Source organism: Penicillium angulare (assembly GCF_028827245.1).
Source record: "Penicillium angulare strain IBT 27051 chromosome Unknown utg000001l_segment0_segment0, whole genome shotgun sequence".
Taxonomy (NCBI): domain Eukaryota; kingdom Fungi; phylum Ascomycota; class Eurotiomycetes; order Eurotiales; family Aspergillaceae; genus Penicillium; species Penicillium angulare.
Genome location: NW_026623160.1, coordinates 212,934 through 227,790, shown reverse-complemented (window position 1 = coordinate 227,790; position 14,857 = coordinate 212,934). Strand labels below are relative to the sequence as shown.

Genomic DNA, 14,857 nt, shown 5'->3' with positions numbered 1-14,857 from the left:
TAGAAGTGTCGTTTCTTTCAACCATTTGGGGAGGGTCATCGCTACCTGGGGGCTTAGGTATAACTCGAAGAACCGGGGATTGTCAGCTGAATACCTATGGAGTGACAGATTTTGGATATGGATGTTATGGGCTTGCAGTTCTGTCAAGTTCGACCGTTGTTAGTATTGGCATCGAGTGCCATATTCAGTATGGCCAAGACCTTCAGAAAATGGACTGGCATTGTTAAGGGTCGATAGCGATGAAAAAGTAGAAGCAGGACTTGAAATTGTCGAGATAAAGCGAGAGACAATGCGGAGGAAGTCAGTCGTGTTATGGAGAGCCCGCTTACATACATGCAGCATTTATGTAGCCACAAACACTTATTTTGCCAGCGGGTCGCCAGCCATATTTATCAGATAGGTTGGAAGCATTTCAGGATATCTAAATGTTATGCAGGCAGCATATGAAGTCGCAAAATCACCAAAAAACGACCAACGCAGGATTTACCTGCAGCCTCCTGCGAACGATAAACCGGAAACAGGCGCCCTAACCATTAGGCCAGCTGGCCTCGCATGAAGAGAAGAAAAGCCTCTCGTTGATCTATGATCTAAACAAGATAGATGATGCTTATCCCGTGATCAAGACTTAGTCATCGTGGCTGGAATACATATGTGGCGCAGTAAGTATCAAGCCACAAGTCCCGCGGACCTAACGAACACTCTGATTGGTTTTCAGCTGGCTTCCAACCTACCCGGCTCCAGTTAATCCGATAATCAAAAAACATCAATTCTGTTGTCCCTCGAACATCTGAACCCCAATCTCCAATCACTCAATTGATCTATACCTCCCCCATTCACCTCACTTATCTAGAGGTGAAATACACCTAGGCAAAATGCCAACACCAATTCCTCCCTTCCTCCTCCCACGAGGCCTCCCAACTGCCCGGACCCTCCGCACCCTCCAACAAAATCACCGCGCCTTAAGCACCACCTCCGCCCTCTCAGCACGCAGTAACAGAAAGCCTGAAACAAACAAGAACCGCATCCTTGAGAAACCGGACAAGTTCCGGCCCCCTTCGCATCCGCAGCGCGCTGTTAATCCGGCTACTCGCACGGCGTCTGGCCAGCCGATTACTTATGGGCCACGATTGACGAGTGCTCAGCGCGAGGAACAGAATAAGAAGCAGTATCCTAATATGTTTCCGCCAGAGGGGACGGTGATGTTTAAGTTTTTGACTAGTCGATGGATTCATATTTGGATTGCTATGGTGCGTACTTTACAACCTACCTACATGCTTGTCAACTTGCCTACTTGCCTTTTTGCAAGTAGCATGACATGTTGTCAGCTTAAAGAAACAACTTGCTAATATTAATTAACAGAGTATCCTTACATCTCTCGCTACTTTCACCTTTACTACAAACTTCAAGGCTACTTCGCCTTTTGCTCATCTTCTTCCTTCCTGGTCGGGACTGTTGACTGCGCCTTTCGATACTATTTCGCAGGCTTTGTCGGTTTATCGTATGCATGTTCAGCATGAGTCGATGCGTGTACGGGAGCAGAGACATCGTAGAGTGGAGGATGCTGAGAAGCGGAGACAGTACCGTGTTGCGCATGGGTTGGAGGAGCCGAATGATAAGGAGAAGGAGAATGCGGCGGTGGATGATCAGAGTCCTATTGCTCCTGCGCAAGGGAGTGATGAGTATGTGGATTTTGATGGGAATAGGAAGCCCGTGAAGAAGTGGTTGGGTATTTGGTAGAGCTGTCTACTGCTGTTACTTTTTGCTTATGGCTCTACCTACCTATTGTACTTCGGTTGTGTTACTATATACTACACTTCATTCGGAAGAATGGATGGATGAATAGACTGTGTTTACTACAGTCATATTGTTTGATAGAACTTGTACACAATGTATACTAGTGTTTTGCGTTTATGTTTCTTCTATTGCGTTGTAGAAGAGCTCGGGATTATGGATGGATGTAAGTAGGACTTGATAGATCATGACTCATGAATCCCCTCAGATCATTTTAGTGGTATAAATGCAACCCTTGAAACCGTGACCTCTAATATGTCACAAAGAAAAGAGAAAGTAAAGTATTACAATAATCATGAAACCTCAACACCCTCCAATCCCGAAAGAACATCCTCACCAACGCCACCCTTCTTCAGCACAGTCTTCACCATCCCCGCAATAACGCTCCGCTTAACACCACCACGTCTAGGCCTCCAAACACCAGGAACTTCCTCCTCACCCGTCGCAGGATTGAGAACAGCCATATTCTCGTTCGGAGCCGGAGCACCGAGCATATTCACATTCTCCGAATTGGGAATTCCAGGCTGCGTAAGTCGGGACGGGGGATCAATCGTTCGGATAGAGAGTAATTTCAGTGGTTGCAGGCTGTTTGCTTCGTTGTCGCGCGTGACGGATATAGCGAGGACAGCGTCTGCAACGGCGATTTCTTCACGGGTTGGATCGAAGATCACATTTTCGCCTACTGAGATCACGAGGAGGGTTACGGGCGGTCGAACTTGGGATGTGTTGGATGCTCCTGAGACGCGGGGGTAGATGTATTCTGCGACGGCCCAGTCGTCGTCGAAGAATGGGTCTTCTTCACCCTTTGACTTGAGCTTGGGTAGCTTGGTGGATAGGAGCGCGAGGTGTGTTGTTAGAGAGAGGAGGGGGAGTGGGTATGAGAGGGGTTGAGAGAGGAGGAGAACCTAGATCATGGTTAGTCACATACATCGAAGGTGTAGAAGAAATTCATGCATGCAACTCACATCAATGTACAATCTCCAATGCCACCGTTTATTAATAACCAATCTTCCCTTCAATCCACCAGCCATGTTATCTTCTCCATTGTCCTTCACACCAACGGAACCAACAAGACTTTCTCTCATCATCTCAGCCAAAAATACAGGTAAAGCATCATCGTCCCGAAATCCAGGAATCTCAATAGACATCTGCACCCATGACCCATGTCCACCCGTCACAGCAGATGAGGATCCCTCACTACCTTCTCCGTTACCATTACCAGTTCCAGCCTGACCCTCATGTTGCACGTCAAGTGTATCAGATACAAGAACTGTCTTCTCTACTTCAGCCTTGACGCCGACGATCGCCTGCGTACCGTCTGCGAACCCGATGCGCGCGCTCCCATTTGTACCAGGGAGAATGTTTGTTTCGGCGCTTAAGGGTCTGAATTGGGTGGGTGAGCGGCCGTCTGGTCGGATTGGAGAGTTGGGGAGAGAGAGAGAGGTGTAAAGGTAGGATAGTTCGGCGGGGGAGAGGTGGGGGATTTGAGCGGCTGAGGAAGCCTGGCGTTGGGATGACATTTTGGTGTTTTGGTTTGACTTTTCGAGGGTATTTTTTTTCTTCAAGTGTTTACTGGTATGTGTGATTGCGTTTTTTGGAGTTGTGCGTGGTGAGCGCGATTGAGCTGAGTTGAGTTGAATTCAGATCGAGGCGAGCGAGGTCGTTCACAGACAGGTTTTGCAGCAGACACCTGGGTGGTGTTTGTTTGGTGTTGTGTTTTTGGATATTTCTTGACCGCTTGGTTTTCTGCGGCTTGAGACAAGTAAATATGCTGATCACAAGACCTTGGGAGGTTGCTTGGATATCAATTGCTTGAGGTTAAAAAAGGTTAAAGAGCTTGCTTAATCGGGAAATTCTATGATGGCGGATCATTGTCGGGCCGGGGGTTGTTGGTGGTTCTGCGATGGCACATGGTGTGCCGATCTATGTACAGTATGTACAACTCAAAGCAAGTACGATCTTCAGCTCTTGGGGCTTTATTTAAATACGAATTCAATTATTTGGGATGCTTGTAATGCGCATTGTCAAATGGAGGAATCAAAACAAGTACAGAATGAGTATTATGCATGTCAAGTGTATGTAATTGGCAGTAAGCCGCAAAGTCTATATTACAATAGGATAGGAGACCGGAAACCAGCCAGTCAGAGCCAGAGGATAGGTAGTACATGAAAGAGTGAAAAGCGGCTGGTATGGACTCCAGGGTGTATCGATCGATTAGATCGTGGAGAGAGAGAGAGAGAGAGAGAGAGGAGTGGACCCAAGGGGCCATGATGAAAAAAGGAAATGAAAATGAATGATGCGACAGGATAGTATGGCAGTAGCCAGGCAATGTACAAGAGTCAAAAATATATGGACAAAAGAAAAATGAGACACCGTTAATGGGTAGATGGCTGGGTGAGATGCAAAATGATAAGGGATCAAAAATGGGGAATGGTATATGATGCGACTTGCGCGTGGTATCAATTAAGCAGAAAATGGGTTGAGAAATTTGTGCAAGTGTTTTCTGCAGCAAGATTCAAAACGACAAGAACAAAATTGACAAGTGAAAGGACTCCAAGATTCCGAAATGAAATGTTAAAAAAAACCAGGGTGCGAGGCCAAATCCATCTATCAAAAAGGCCTATGGGGGTATGATGATGGGAAAATTGAAGAAATGTAAAAAGCGAAAGCGAAAGAACCACACAAAGCAAAGTAGAAACCCATACCCATACCTTACGTGGAAATGAAATCAAAAACAAAACCACCGCACCGGAAAGATGTAAAAATAAAATGAGAGACCGAGACCAATGCGCCTTACGCAGTATGTATCAGTTTTTGGCGCGTTTCTGCCAGACTTTTTTGAGATTCACTCAGATGGATAGAAGATGCGTCATTTTTTCGAGATTGTAGACCGTCTTCAGAATGATTGGACACCCCGTTTAGATGTAGTTGGGTCCAGAGGTCAGATACTGAGAAGATGTCTTGCTGTTCCACTCTGATTCCTCGTAAGGGGGGGTTGGCCATTGACGATTTGAGTTCACAGGATCAATCTTGGATACGTTCTGGTTGATGGGTGTATCAAAGTAGCTCTCACGGTGAGCTGCAGTGGGCGATGGGGTCGGGTAGGGGCTTGGTAGAGCCCGAGATTGAGCAGCCATAGACTGAGTCTGGGCTAGACGCTTAGCAGCTTTGCTGGCAGAGTGCAAAACCTCATCCAGAAGCTCATCTTCCTCCTCTGGTGTCTCGTAGCGATGAACTGGGTGACTTGTCATCTGCAATGCACGGCGAGTCCTGCTGGAGATTGGACTAGGGTTGGAACTAGTAGCTTGAGGCATGGACTGGCGTTTTGTGATGTGATTTTCTGAGCTCAATTGCACAGGCACGTTACCGAGGGTGGAAGAGTCCAATGAGTACTTCACGCTTTGAAGGGCCTTGTCAAGTTCACTCAGGTCTGAAGACTTAGACTCCGAGAGACCGGTTCCATCAAGAGCCACAGAAGACCGGTTGGACCATGGGATACAACCAGCGTTGGCCTCGATATCGTCAGGAGCTGCTGCCTGGTTCCGTCCGGACAATCTGCGAGCACGCTTACGCAGGTGCGAGAAGAAGCTTTCTTTGGTAGTGGGCGTAGTGTTGCCGGAACCATTCAGCACTCTCTCGGCTTCCAGGCGGTGGGCGTCAGAGTAATGGTTACCATTGGAGTTGACTGATAATTGGCGACCAATCTTCTTGCTGGCCTTGCTCGCCTCGCTTTCGGTAGGCTTTTGTGCCTCGTTATGCGCGACGGTCGCGTTGGCTTGGGCAGTGACAGAGGCTGATAAAGGAGAAACGGGACGGATAGAGGGGAGAATAGGCATCGGGGCGCCATTGGCCCATGTAGCCCGCTTGCTGTTTGCAGGACGAGGCTTCACGGGCTGGATTTCGGGTACACTGGTGTAGGAAACAGCTGGTTGTCTAACAGGGCTCTCAATCTCGCCAGGGATGGGACTTTCAGAGCGGCCGATTAAAGATCTGCGGAACCATGAGGGCTTGGTGGAGAGAGTAGGCGAATCACAAGGGGAGAGTGTTGGGGACTTGAAGCTACGCTCCGATTGCTTGCGACCAAGTAGTCTTGACGAAGTCGAGGACTTGGGTCGCAGGGGATCCGTAGCGTCGGCAAAGTACTCGTGGTTCAATGCTTGTGTTGAAGTAGGGCGGTTCTTAGGATCCCACATTAAACACCAGGTAACGAATTCAGCCAGAGCGGCCGGCCACTGAGGCTGTTGGAGAACAGTGTCCATCGCATGGGGCGCCATTTTAGGGAAAGTGAATCCCAGCTTGTGCGCCAAGCGCGATCCTTCTCGCCATTCACCACCGCCAATCTTCGCACCAGCTTTGCTGTACCAGTTTCCAGGGCTACCCATAATTTCACACACGCGCCAAACCTGATCCACCTCATTTCCACCGGGGAAGAGGGGCTTCAGGGTGGCAATTTCCACAGCCATGGCGCCAATTGCCCACATATCAACGGGGGCAGAGTACTCCCCAGCGCGGAGAAGTACCTCTGGTGCCCGGTACCAACGAGTAGATACATAGGTTGTGTATGGTTGCTTGGAGTGTGTTTCACGGGCGAGACCAAAGTCTGCAATTTTCACGGTGTATGTTGGAGGGGTTGAGGGAGGAGTGACGAGGTTTGAGTAGCGGCTGAAGGTAGAGTCATTGGGAGCGGAAGTAGAGACAAGGATGTTTTCGGGTTTAATATCGCGGTGAAAGAAGTGGTGGGCGTGAATGTGGTCCAACCCAGACAAGATTTGGTATAAGATGCTCTTGACATGCTTGCCCTCGAAATACTTATGGTCACGGGCCTTCATCAATTGGTACAGGTTGCCGTCCATGTACTCCATACAAATGTGCAGTTTGCGGGAAAGAGGGTCGAGGAAAATGTCGAGAGCGGGTACGAGATGAGGATGTAATGGCAAGGTGCGCAAGAAGATAACTTCACGCAACTCCAGACACGGTGTCAATGAGTCGAAAGTCTTCTTCATTGTTTTGATAGCGACCTATATATCATTCAAACATTTATTAGTCTTGTCATGTGTGGGTTTGGTTGATCAACCAATTCGCTACGTCATTTCAGATCCGTACCATGGTGCCTCGCCGCGCAATATGGGACCCGGCGGTTCGTACGCGCGCAACTGCGACACTTCCAAAGCTTCCATCGCCAACTTCCTTGATGACTTGAAATCGATCTTCTAAAGTCGCGACTGATGTGTTGGTTCCCTTTGAAGGGGGAGAGTCGTATGTGACCGTCATTGTGATGTGAATTCTCCGGATCTGCCCGCAGATAAAGAGAGAATGTGGGCTAGAATGTGGGAGGTAGAAGTCAGGAACATATTCGAGACCAATCGTGACATCAGGGATATCTTCCCTTCCAGGTTCACTCACATTATTCAAGAGGGGTAGAGGGGGGAGGGGTTTCAGATTGAACTGCCCACAATATATTCAGAGAGGGAGGGGGGATAAATGTGAGTAAGTCAATTGGGGCGAATGGTCATCATTCGCGTTGTGATGTGGTGGTGAGATGAGTAAGGAGCAGGCCGCTTTCCCATTTGATAAAGTAAGGAGTGACAGAGTAGTTGGAAAGGGAGTGTAAGTTGAGGAGGGAGAAGGAGGGGGAAAGAGAGAAGGGCGATCTGAGAAAGACCGGGCACGATGCAATAAAAAGGAATTCCCACTCGAATAGGAGAAGACCCGTATGTGGATGATCAGAAACCGAAGCCCCTGACGCGCTGACAGCTCGAAGCTCTGGGAGTGGAGACGGTAAATTAACCCACGTTAAGACCAAAAACGCAGATCAGCCCACTCTGGAGGCGTTGGATTGGGGATATAATGGGTTAATCCCGTAATGAACCTGTGGATATTGGGTTCTGTGGATGAAAAAGGGGTGTGGAGGAGGAGGAAATGAAGATGAGAAGAGGAAAGAGACATCCAAAGTTGGCCGTTGAAGCAGGTATATGGGTATTATTATTATTATTATTTTTCACCAGAGCCAAATGTAAAAAAGAAAATGCAGAGGGGCCAGGACCAACGAACGATTTCAATAGTGAGAAGAATGAGGTGGATGAAGAAATTCAACATCATACAGGACATTACATAGTTTACAACGTGTTTACATCTATTTTGAGTGGCTTGGACTCGAGATTACCAGTTGATACAGTAGATACAGTAGATTACTAGACACTGCTTAGTCTCACTGTTAGGGCACTGCATCCCCCCACAGCCGGTGGCCAATCACCCACTCTATATGCCTTCCCAAGTGGATCTATTCGATGGCTGGGATTCGGAGCCCCGTTCCTGGTTCTTGTACTGTATTTAATTATGGAGCAGTTTCAATTTCCGTTTGTTTGGGATTTTCTTTTTCCGATTTTTAGGGGATTTCGAGGCGAAAAAAGAGAGAGCGAGAAAAGACACTAAAATGTACAAAGATATACCAGTATTTATTAATATTATTCTACCTAATGTAGACTATAGAATTATGGTAAGAAGAAGAATAATAATAATAATAAATACAAATCAAAGCAGAACTGCACATCACCCGATCATCAGCTGATCCCAAGCATCCTTTTCCAGTATGCAGACTCTTCATAGGGTAGAGTTCACTATGCACGGCGCCTAGAAAGAGAAAACCAACACAAAGTTGGGCAACAACATTTACTTACAGGAAGTAACTAGGGGCGGTCCCTCCCGTAAGAACCAACCTTGGAAACGGTTCACCCTCCATTAACTCCAGTTGGGCCGCGTTGCCCCCGTATTTTATTTTCTTCCTCCCAGGGTCTCTGCGCGCATCTACCGTGTCGCTGGGACCTCGTCCGCATGACGTTGCGAAATGCAAATTGGCTGGACCAATCTATCAAATTTACCCATCCTTCGAACAGGTCACTATTCTACCAAGCCATCTATATTCTATACCTATATACTCCGTAAAATGTACATTTAGATTCGTATTCACCTGAGCAGCGTTGATCAGTTGATGCTTCGAGTCCATTTGCGATCTATGTATTTATTGATATCGCACAGAGAGAAGGTATTAATAGTTTATACCGGCAAGGAGAGCCCGAGTCCGGATCAAGTCGATCATGATGTCTGCGATGTCATGTCCTACGTCGGACTAGTCGCAAGGAAAGCCCTTTTCTCCCTTCTCCGAGTCTCTGTATCCATTCATATGGGCCAATTTGATCAATGAGAAAGAATTTCCCCCTATTTCACGCGTCATTGGAGGAGATCAATGTATTGATTTTCATTAATCGCGCTCGTTGACCGGGCACCCTGTCTTGCCACCGAATTTACTGGATCCGAGCTTTCCTCAAAGGAGGACGGAAGGAATTATAAACCCTTTTCTATTCAGAGATGATCTCCGAGTGGTCCGAATTGCTTTCTTACTGCCTTATTCGTCATTAAGAATGGGTTTTAGGTTCGGGTGGCCGGAAGCGTTCGCACCGGATTGCGAAGATGGAAAATTCCATACAGACTCTCTAAATGGGGGGGCAAACAAGCAAGTTTAATTGGTACTTTGATTTCTTTTTGGTTATTTTTGCTTTTGCGAATTTAAATTCTATTTGATTTGCATTCAAAGAAAGAAGGATTGTCCACATGTACGATGGATATGGGGCATCCATTATCTCGCATATGATCAGTATGTGGTTTCCTCCCACAGGCTGCCTTGCTTAATTCTTCATGTAAATTTCCAGCCTTTTATGTTCCAGTTACGCCCGGAGCACTCGCTGATTGGGAACAGATGGCGTCTCATGATTCACTTTGGCTGCGCAACTCAAGGGAGAGTCCAGGATTTTTCCCGCTCTCTTTTCTTTGTTTTATTATTTCTGTATCCGTTCAGTCCCGCGTGGGAAATTAATAACAACGGCCGATCGACATCCCTGCTCCGGGGAACCCATCCGGGACAAAGAGAGGTCCTTTTGGTCAGAAGTCTTCGGACCTGTGTGGTAGGATCATGATCCACTTGATAGACTCCAGGAACCCGAGAGACAAAGCCGTGGGAGAGTTGATCTGTCTATCATCACCTCAATTTTGGTACTTTGCTAACTCCAAACGAATCTAGCCACTATTTTAAATACGATACATGTAATGTTTCATCAACCCTCTGATTACCTGCAGGAATCGCACCTGTCAGACCGCGACGAACCCTGGGGCGACCGTTTGGCCCGCAAGGATCCAGGATTAATGCGTCGCCCCCATCATCTGTTTCGCGTTGAATTCTGTTGGTTCCTGTTGGAGTAGTTTTCATTTCGGGGCGTCTAATCAGCTAACTGGGGGCGTTTTTTTCATTTATCTCTTCTTGTGAGGCTTTGGATATTATCCTAGAATTTCCTCAAGCCGCGCAATCCATGGCGGATCTCTCCTTTCCTCCGGAGGGGGCGCCTCTCCCGGTCTCGTGCGCAGAAAGACGAACCTCACCCGTTGGGGCAGTGGACTAAGGGCCGTACCGACGTTACAGCAGTGGGCCGAAAGGGTAACTCGACAATCCCAAAATGTGTCCCAAATCGTGAGACCACCCCCACTCACCCTTCATGGTGTGGACAAGGTGGGAGAGACTTGGGCATCATCACAGACAAAAGATAAAAACAAAAACGGGGCGTGGACTCCAGGCCGGCGATACTCCGTACCCAACGCGCACCGCATTATGTGTACATGTACCAAACACCGATGGGGTACACCATGCCCGCGTGTGGAAAGCCTACTTGTTGGAGGTGGGGGATCCAGGTACTCCGCGCGTACGGAGTACCAAGGATGTACCATACTGTACTAATGGACAGGATATCCTCATAACACCTATTCTCTGTGCTGGAGCACGAGTCGGTCTGTATATTTTGTGTACTGTACGGAGTACGCGCCGCCAATGGCATTCGCATTGGTGGATGCACAACACAGATAGTGGACTCTACAGCACTCCTTTGCATTCAAAAACTGGTGCTCACCGCACGCGTTCATTGCTCGAAGCGCTCGCGCATGTGGATCTAGCGCAGAGACGGTCTCTTCGGGGGACGACGGAATACCCACCGCGTGGACCTCGTCCAGGCCCGTCCCTCCTACCCGATAGCAGCGTTGCGAAGGGGGATCGCCTCTCCTCGCCACCAGGAATGACACTATTTGCACCAGTCGCCAAACTACCGGGTACCTCCGTCATCCTTCCAAGGTCTTCGAGAAGGTCGCCTTAATATCGCTCTGGCCCTGTCCGGGATCAATAACCTCATCATTTGCCTACAGATTGCAATTTACGAGAGTCCCTTTGCGGAAATTATCACCATCCATCCCCTTTTTTGTAGAGTGGTCCCTCCGAAGCAAGAGCACCCACCATACGGAAGACTCCCACCTGTTCTTTTTCTGTCTCTTGGCCCCTCCTCCCCCTTTCCCTTTCCCCTTCCCCCTTTTATGTATGTATGCACTCTTTTCCCCAGGGGAGGGCTCGTCCCACATTGTGCCCTCTCGAATCCACTCCAAATTCTCCGAAAGGACTCCTACCCACCATGGACGAGGATCAATGCCTGGCAGAAGCACGTTCACGGTTCCCGTGAATGACCCGTGGACTAGCCAACCAACTCCATCTGACTATTCTCAACCATTCAATCGACAAAGAAGCAAAATAACAAACCACCTCGACCCACATCAGACCCCGATCATAATTTCTACCTACTTTAGCGTGCGCTTTTACTCTGGTCGCTGGGAAACCTGAAAACAACCAACGTATCAGAACTTCAAATGGATCATTTCTCCTTTTCCATATGCACCCCATTGATCCACGATCAAGATCCCAGCCCGCTCCATCCCCATTTAATCTACCCATGTAGCTGTATCTACCCGTAAACATGCACGAGGGGGAAGGGGGCGCGCACGGCACCTAACCTTACTAAAGTTCTCGATGAACCTTCCACCGTTAGCTTACCCCCTCGTTTTAGTTTAGTTAAATACTTAACTCGAAGCTTCTTAAATGATTAATATCCACCATTTCAATCATGATTGCTCCGGATCCTGGGTTGATCAATCCGGCTCCACTATCACTGGAGTAACACACGCCTCTAATAGCACTATGCGTTTCTGGAAGGTGATAACCGTGGTTCTATTTCTTCTATGGAGACCGGGATTCAGCCCGCGCGGCCCCTAATTCTGAACCGATGAGCGTCTAACCGCCCAAAGTACCGGGATTGAACTTGATAATCTAATTCAAGGGGGATTTTGTCTTGGCTGTCTTTATGTGAGGCATATTCGAATCGGTTTTTCTCTCTATAAGGTTCTCTGTACTCCGTATTTCCCGGGTCTCTGTCATCGGATGCACTAGTCCTAATTAGGGGGTGTTTCCGCTGGTCGCACACTTGTGCATGCCCACATAAGCAGGTGGTGGATGTACTCCTGATGAGTCAGCTTAAATTACAGTAATTCCTGACCAGTTCTCTCGTGGTGGTTCTACGTATCATCTGCTCGCCGCAGCCCTTCAAGACTAATAGTAAGCAAGAAAATCAAAGCAGCTCCGGAACAGGCTATTGTTCAAAGAGCATGACTACATTTCTCTTGGCATGGTGCCTTGGCAAAGGATTAACACCCAAGTCGAACCATCGATCATTCTAATATAATGGCCAATAGAATGTAAGGATCTGCTTTCGAATCGATTTATGGAACTGCATATCCTGCAATGCTATATGAATGCTGAGCTAGATACGCCTAAGTCTGGCACCTGTCTCATATTGACCATGAATTAAAGATCACGAGTGGTACAACTCGCGATCTAGATGTGGATATTTATATTCTGGGATTGAAGTCATAGGCTTTGTGAGCGCTACTGACGTATTTTTTGCTTTCGATGATTATGGACATTTCTATAGATGGCCCTTGGCATTGTGGAATGACTGCTTGAGTCGGTCTAGATCAGTTCTTCTCCAGTAAAAATAGAAGCATGAAGCCATTTTACTCTCGTATTTCTTCTGGGTCATTACTTCATGATCACTAGATTATACCTTTGCATGAAGTGACTTGTCTCTTAACCTTGAACTTTCAAATTCTACATATAAAAAGAGCCAAATTCCATGCATACTACAAGCGTTTCTCTTTGGAATAACAACTTGAACGCTATCTCACTACAATTCACTACAATCGAGACCACAGACCTGCTTCTTAATTCTTATTTTCTTCTTCTTCTTTTGAACTATCTATCTTTTATCTTTTTTGAAATGAAGTCGTCTTCTTATCTACTTTTTGCACTTCTGCCCCTTGCTACCCAGCTGGCAGTAGCATCACCGATTGCGGACCCGGACCCTGATACCCTTGAAGAGCGCGGTGGAGGCAATCACGGTGGCTATGGAAATGACCACGGTTGGAATGACCACGGATGGAATGATCACGGAGAGAATAACAAGAATCCCTGCGAGGTCAAACAAACTTACCCATACTATAAATATCCTTGCGGGTCAAGTCCCTCAAACGGAACATCTCTCCTCGGAGCAACCTTTACCTCATATTGCAAGTACCAGTGAGTGTCCATAGAAGATTCCTTAACTATATCGAATAGGTTTACTGATAGTTGTCTTAGGAACGGAGATTCTGGAGTTTGGTATAGCGCCCCAAAAGGGTGGGTGAAAGAGGGAGACAAGCCTCGAAGATGTCGTATGTGTTTCCATTGCCTCGGCTGCTTATGACTGGAGTGAGAGACTGGATTGACTGACTTTTATGTAGCTGGGGCATCGAAACCATGTCCTGTCTAAATCTGCGATACTAATTGAATCTTTTCTGATCGTTATGCTTTTTTTCTGCGACTTCAACATGAAAGGCTCAAAAACATTACTTTGTGTTTTGAAATCTTGCTTTCGATATCAGTTATATTCAGGACGAGGTTATATACCACTATCTGTCTTTACTATCAAATCCGAAAATATCATAAAATCCTCTGATTTCTTCAGGGAACCCCAAAAAAAATCCAGCCTACGAATAAGCGTATTCAAGATAGTAAATTAGCTTTCGGGCGTATGTAGCTTTGTCTAACGGTACATTCATGTTAAATCTCATCTACAGCCATCTCAAGGTTCTACTATGTAGATCACCATGCTGTGTGATTCAATCGACTTTGCCAAGTACTTTTTAAATGTTCAAAAAAATCTGGGAGGGCAAAACTGTGAGAAAAAAAAAACTTAAACTCTATTGTTATTTTAATGTACGGTACATGCACAGCCGCATGCCAAATATTTGATGGACCAAGATGCCAAGGCTTTTTGGAGCGGACCAGCCAAATTTTGAGCGCGGAATCTAGCGGGAAGCTTGGCATTGGATTCAAGTTAGCAAATATTAAAGCGAGAGCGGGAGCGGGAGCGAGAACGATATGAAACAAGTTTTTGGGCGTTGAAGAATTCTGTTCTTCGGTACTAGCATTTTGAGGGAGGGATTGTGAATTGCTCAATGGTGTTGTGAACAAGGATGAAAAGTAGCGGGCTTATGAGACGGTAGTCGCCTGTCGAAAACTTGTCTACTTTGGCTGTCACTGAGAATATCGCTAGGTAGTTTTTCCCCGCTCGACGAGATCCTTAGCATCTATTTTTGGAACAAGGCTTGTTGATTTGATTGATATAATTTGGCTGGACTTCTCAGACACATAATGACGTGGCGAGTGTATCGAACGTGATGTTACTGTAATTTATGCTGAGTAATGAAAAGTACATAGCCCATTTCCAAGGTTTGAGATTGGCGGGAGAATCTCCTAATACAGACTAGTTTGACCGGTGTGGAGCCTTGGAAAACAGAGAGCAAGAGAAAGGAGGTGAAAACTAATTTCAATTATTACTGTGGTAGTTTACCTCTGACGATGTTGTACAGGCGATGGATCATGGATTTCCCTGCCTGTTATGGAATAGTTGGACCCTCTGTTTTGATTATTCCTTCGGTTTTCTAGAAACTACAGGTGGATGTACAGTACAGTCCCGAGTAGAGGGATGGCCAATCATGTTCCTGAAGAGCTGTGTCAAGCTTGAGCATTATTTTTGGAAGTATTTTCTGTGGGCTCGGCTAGGCTTCAAGGTTCGGCTGTGCTTGAGATGAGGATACAATTTGTCAA

At 46.9% G+C, this 14,857-nt stretch overlaps 3 protein-coding genes across 3 annotated transcripts; 1 reads left to right on the top strand and 2 right to left on the bottom strand.

Moving 5' to 3' along the window:
• Nucleotides 1-872: 872 nt before the first annotated feature.
• N7478_000067 (uncharacterized protein) lies at nt 873-1,737 on the top strand (the record flags this gene model as incomplete). Its single annotated transcript, XM_056916283.1, has 2 exons — nt 873-1,247; nt 1,360-1,737. The coding sequence occupies 2 exons, from the start codon at nt 873-875 to the stop codon at nt 1,735-1,737; spliced, it is 753 nt and encodes a 250-aa protein (XP_056784163.1).
• Nucleotides 1,738-2,084: 347 nt separating this feature from the next.
• Nucleotides 2,085-3,311, bottom strand: N7478_000066 (exosome non-catalytic core subunit RRP42; the record flags this gene model as incomplete). Its single annotated transcript, XM_056916282.1, has 2 exons — nt 2,085-2,696; nt 2,757-3,311. 2 exons carry the CDS (start codon nt 3,309-3,311, stop codon nt 2,085-2,087), a joined length of 1,167 nt encoding a protein of 388 aa, XP_056784162.1.
• A 1,398-nt stretch (nt 3,312-4,709) lies between these two features.
• N7478_000065 (serine/threonine-protein kinase) lies at nt 4,710-7,062 on the bottom strand (the record flags this gene model as incomplete). The annotated part of the gene is made up of 2 exons (XM_056916281.1): nt 4,710-6,809; nt 6,895-7,062. 2 exons carry the CDS (start codon nt 7,060-7,062, stop codon nt 4,710-4,712), a joined length of 2,268 nt encoding a protein of 755 aa, XP_056784161.1.
• Nucleotides 7,063-14,857: the final 7,795 nt, after the last annotated feature.